Here is a 5,989-nt window from a genome sequence, read left to right as displayed (position 1 = left end):
AAAAAAAATCTTATATATAAATTTTAAAATCCATGAATTAGTGTCTTAACTAAATATTTTTTTGAGTTTAAATTTTAATTTAATTCATTAAAAACACGAGGAAAACTCTTAAAAAAAATATATGAAGAAAAAAAATTGATAGTTCCATGGACAGATGAGGTACTAATGGTGTGAAAGGAGAGAGAATGAGAGAGACGAGAAATAAGAAGGTTTGAGAGAGAACTTTGAATGAGTAGGGCAACGTTGTCCCTTTTGTTGAGAAAGGCATACTTCGCCAATAATGATCAAACTTGGCGTATTGTTTTAATTATGGGTATTTGAAAGCATAAAGCCTCAAAATTTCCAAAGAAAATAACCCCACCAAATTTAAAGGATGGAATCCTTTAAAAAAAAAAAAAAAAAGGATGGATAAAGAAATTATAAATGTGGTGAAAATTAAATCGATAGAAAAATAGAGAATTAATATCCAATTTATTATTACAATGACACCCGGGAAGGAAGCCTTGTAGAAGCTCTTCACCTTATAGTTGCCTCAAGCAAATGGCCAAATGCGTCTATACCAAACCTACTAATATAACACCCAATTCAAAATATAGAATTTGGAGAAAGTTACATTTTAAAAAATAATAATAATAATTATAAAATAATGGTAGTGGTAACTGGTAACAGTAGAAATGTACACAAAACCTCACTCAGTGTCCCATATATATAGAAAGACTCACTCCTAGGAACTTTGTGTGGATTAATAGATTGAGGCGCATGGTTCACACAGAAGAGGCTGGAGTATAAAAAAAAGTAGCTAGCTACCAGTCAATGTAAGATCAACTAACGACTTCAAATTGCGTGTTAAGGACTGGTGTTCTGCTACCATTTGCGTTTTCTTTTAAACGTAGGTCTGACCAATCCTCACCTCTGCCATTTTCTCTCTGAATGAAAGCAAGAAGAACCAGTTATTTTATTTGAAAAAATTGAGACAAGAAGAGCAATACAATCTTAAAAAAACTAAAACCATAAGCATAGAGTTCAATGAATACCATTTGACTTAGTCCCCTGCTGTGCTTGAGACGTAGACCTTTCGATACGAGGAGATCCCTGCCTTCCGTTTGTACCAGGCAAAGAATGTCTCTTCTTGATGTAAATGTCTCTGTCTTGCACATCAGGACTGGATCTTGGAGAACTATTTGCATTGAGCTTTGCTCTAGCAGATTCCGTTGCTTGCATAAAGTGGGGGATAGAACTGTTGCTGCTGCTGTCTCTAGGTTCTTGTTCACTATGCTCGAGCTTCGTTGCAACAAAAGAACTGTGTCGCTTCCCATTTTTCTGGTCTTTAGGCAATTTTTCCATGCTACTTCTTGAGCCAGACTCATGACTTGCATTAGAGGGTGACTTCTTAATAGCAGACAGGGACTCACGTTTCTGATCAGACCTGCTCTTGCCAGATCTATTTCTTTTGGCTTTCACTGAAACCTGACTACCAGGTGTTCCTTGGGATTCAGAAACAGACATATAACTAGCAGGTGTTCCTTGGGATTCAGCAACAGTCATATGACTAGCAGGTGTTCCTTGGGATTCAGCAGCAGTCATATGGCTTCTTGGAGAAGCTTGCGGAGATAACGCGTGTGCTTGAGCACCTGTGATAGAGTGGTACTCCGATTCTCTCTGAAAATCAGATGTATTTCTCTCCGGATTCAGCTCCATTGGAGGGGAGTTCACAGTAATCACAGAACTAACAGAATCACCATGCACAACATCAAGATTTTCAGGCTGTTCTGGGATTGAATGAGACAAGTTAGATTCTGGGATTGTAGGAACATCAATTTCCTTCAGATCTAAATTTTCCACGATGTTATTAGGATTAGGATTGCAAATCTCTTCATCTGAAACTTTGGCTTCAGGTTCACGTTCTATGGCTACAATATCAGACCTATCTGGTGAATCAAGAGTTGAAGTTACAGAGAGTTCAGTGCCACACTCTGAGCCACCAATTTGAAGCCTTGATCCATGAACTGGACTTTCCATAACAACAACCTCCTTGGTCCTAATTTCAGAATGTGCCTCAAAAGAAAATGTGTCCTTGTGTGATTCGTCCCCAGATTCTTGATTGGATGAACTCATAGGCTGACCCAGATTAACACCTAAACTCAGCTCTTCAAATTTTGACTGGGCGGCCATAAATGAAGGATTACTTGTCTTCTTTGATCCATAGACAAATTTCTTGCTCTCAGTCTCTAATTCATCTGTGGCAAGTCTTTTCATTGAACGCTTTGGTTGTTCAGCTTCTGTTTCAGGTCCACCAGAAAGAGAATTGTTCTCCAGTTGAGAATCTACATCTGATTGCACATATTCTTTTTTAATAGAATTTATCTCTACTGAGGTCACTTTCACATCAGATGTCCTTGTGTGCTCTTGCTGAGGCTGCTCCAAATTGTCTCTGGCCGAAGAAGTGGAAGAATGGCCAGCCTGAAAGTCAAATTCGTCTGCCTCATAAGTAATTAGATTGTCTTCACTTTCAGATTGCACAGCTGATTCATGAACACTTAACTTTGAGTCCATTGACTCACAAATAACTTCAGGTTCTACAGTGGTGTCCTCCAATAGAGACTCAAAATTTTCATTCTTCTCTCCTTGCTGCTCTGTAACTGACACTTCGTTCTTTGACACAGCAGCACTCACTGTTGAGACAGACATCCACCTCTCCAACCATTTCCAAGCAGAATCAGATTTTGAAGGGTCGCACTTGACATCAATTGGTTTGGTCTTGGGAGTTGATTCCAGAAGCTACAATTCAATAAAATAGACCAATCAGCCAATATATAGATATTTGTTAGAAACAGTCTCAAAACTTGCACAAAGAAAGAATGTTATCAACTATACCTGGCGAGCAAATTTATTGCTAAGTAGCTTCTCCATGCCAGCGCTTGTCCCACTTGATTTGTTTGCTGAAGTTTCTTGCTTCTGAAAAAAGAACAATACTAATGTTGTCATACTATGTAACAATTGCATTGTCAAACTTAATGTAGTACTTAGACAAGACCATAACACCATCAAACACCATAAGCTGGTGGAAATTAGACTAATCAGAGTCTGAAAGCGAAAGTAAAGAATCAAATTTCATAACCAGACATCAGTAATGATATCATCATTTATGGCATAACTAACAACTTGAAAAGTATCTAATGCAAAATTTCAACTCCCAGACATAAGTTTCAACATACCAATAGTGAACAACTACCCTTCACCAGTCTCAAACAGTAAAGCATCCCTTAAACATTATTTGAATGAGAATTCCATTCAAGAGCAAGGTTGTTTTGGTATTACTAAATTCTTTCAGTAGTAGCAAATGAGACCTAGGAGAAACTATGGGTCCATGAACTTTTCTAACTTATAAGCAATTTGATAAGGTGGGTACAAAATGTGAACAAGACTAGGTACTTTAGAGTGGGGCAACACTACCTTCCCATCTGAATTTTGACATGGTCCCTCCACAGTTAGCCGAGCATGGCGAGCACGAACAAGAGCTTGCATTTTCACAATGGCTTGAACACAACGTAGAGTTCCAACAGCATGCTTACGAACCAAATGACCTCGAACAGCAGCTTGCAACTTGACTACATTTTTGTGTTTTAGCAGTGCTCGCTGAGCCTGATCAATAATTTGACAAAAAATTAGTTCAAATGGCTACAACCCATCCAGTTTCAGACTTGAAAAAATCAGAAACAAAAACTACCAAGAAGCCTCTGGCGGCAGTCTGGATTGCAATGACAACAGCCTCATCCAGTTTGTCATCTGTCTGAGCCTCACTTTCAGTGGTAACTTCAAGGAGAGTTATAGAATCTTTGGGATTGACTGGAGTCGGCAATTGGGATTTCTCAGAATTGCAATGTAACACAGTGATTTTCTCAGGAACATTGGTGTCAGCTGGTGCTTCAAAGTTTGGAGTAGCAGAGTCTGGACCTTCCTTATTCCCAAAAGCGGGGGTTTCAGTTATTACAGTGTTGCTTAGCACACGATGACGGGCAGATCTCTTGCGGAAACTCCACCCACGTTTATCGCTTGGACCCTTGCTCTAGAAGAAAATTGGTTTACACTTAACTTAATTAACAGAAAATACACTGATAGAAAGGATAGAACAAAACTGTTATACACCAGTCTTATAGTTAAATCTTGGCGAACATGCCATACAATTCACTTTCTCACTGAACTTAATATTCTAGTAAGCGCCAATAATTGAGTTTGCAAGTATATATATATATATATATATATTCTATCTATATAACAGGCTGCTTCTATAATAGTGGTTGAAAAAAAAATCAATTGTGTAAAATGATTGAATTTAATCCGAAGGTTCTATTGTTTAATTGGATGTAAGAGAAACGAATGCCATCAATAATTTGGAATATTTTATAAAAAACAGAATTACAATTTTTTTTTCTAAAATCAAAATGTTTAACTCCTTTTTTTGAATTCTCATTCACACATAAAAATGAATCTCTTAAAAATATGCCCAAAAAAATCTTAAAACTAATTATGCAAAAATAGAAAATTCTTAAAACTAATTATTTTAGTATATTAAATAATATATTATTACAACTACATTTTTTCCAATAAATTAAAGGAAGAAAATTCGACACTAAATTTTTTTAGGGGAATAAAAATCACGACCACAAATTGATTCACAATCACATTTCCAGGGGTATAAAAAAATTCTCAAAATGAAAAGAAAAATAAGCAAAATTAGAAGTTCTCAATTACTATCGGTTTGGTTCGGTAAAAACATCAAAATATCAAAACAGAAATATATGAATAAAAAAGAACAAGTAGATTTCTCAGATCTTCACATCAAACGAAAGAAAGAAAAATAAATGAATTAGATATCTAAGAAACAACGGATTGTACTCAATGTATTGGCGATGAATGTAAGTGCTTATTCGGCGATTCAATACAATATTAAAATCAACAAATTAAACAAAAGAGTGAGAGAGTGAGTCAATGAGATACCTCAGCAAGTTCAAGATCATCTTTCTCCGCTGAATCGCTACCACATGTAATAATTTTGAAGCAAGAAGAAGTAGATTTCCCCATTCTCACTCACAGTCTTCCTCCTCACTCTCTGTGTGCGTCTCTCTCTCTCTAGCTTTCTCCCACTAAACTCACTCACTCGCAGACACAGACAAAAGCGTCTATGTAGGTGTTGGAACTTGGAAATTGGAAACATTAGTTAAGAACCCGGACCTCAACAAACTCCTTAAATCCGCTTTACTTTTGTTGCTTTGGAATCCGCCATTTATCAACCCCGTTCCGTTTATTCAACTCCACGGCCTTTGTTTTCTCAACAAAAAAAAACTCCACGGTCTTTGTCCGTTGGGACAGACAAATCTTTTTACCAAAAAAAAGCTGTCAGATCTCTCCTTCTTTTTTAATTATTTAAATAATTGTTATTCTTCTTATCCTACCGTTGATTCATCCACGATACGAGAAATAATCAAAATATCGAGATGATATTTTAGTTTAATTAATTTTGTGCTAACCACTACTTTGAGTTTATCCATTGCCTCAATTTTTGTCTTGGTATGACTATGAGCCACCTACAATGATGTTAACTTTAAAATTGGACCAAGTTTTTTCTTTTTTATATATCATACATTTGTTGCTATCTTCCAAGAATAAACCAAAGTATCATATTGAAATTTTTTAATGCAATTGTTTTTTTTTTTTAAATACAGCCATACTCATTCAATTTTCATTGGACAATATATTTGGAATTTTATAACATTTTATTGGAGATCAGTTATCAAATCTTAAAATTCGTGACTTAATTATGCTTTAAAATTAAAAGTGGCCTATTTTATTAGAAAAAGAGACAAGAGAGAGAAAATGGATAGTAGATAATTTTGTTTTTCTTTTTTGGGCGTCATGATAAGAATGATTAATGAATTGTAGTTGGTGTAATTGAGAACTTGAGATCAAAACTATAACTTATTGGCCCCCT

General features: G+C 35.8%; 1 protein-coding gene across 1 annotated transcript; it reads right to left on the bottom strand.

The window, feature by feature from the left end:
- Positions 1-452: 452 nt before the first annotated feature.
- LOC133807056 (protein IQ-DOMAIN 32) lies at positions 453-5,326 on the bottom strand. Its single transcript, XM_062245194.1, has 6 exons — positions 4,999-5,326; positions 3,728-4,066; positions 3,454-3,642; positions 2,875-2,955; positions 1,035-2,778; positions 453-926 (listed from the first exon to the last, which is right to left on the bottom strand). Exons 1-6 carry the CDS (start codon positions 5,080-5,082, stop codon positions 907-909), a joined length of 2,457 nt encoding a protein of 818 aa, XP_062101178.1. The 5' UTR covers positions 5,083-5,326; the 3' UTR covers positions 453-906.
- Positions 5,327-5,989: the final 663 nt, after the last annotated feature.

This window comes from Humulus lupulus, chromosome X, assembly GCF_963169125.1.
Source record: "Humulus lupulus chromosome X, drHumLupu1.1, whole genome shotgun sequence".
Taxonomy (NCBI): Eukaryota; Viridiplantae; Streptophyta; class Magnoliopsida; order Rosales; family Cannabaceae; genus Humulus; species Humulus lupulus.
The sequence above is the reverse complement of the archived record's forward strand: the minus strand, read 5'-3'. Positions and strand labels throughout refer to the sequence as shown.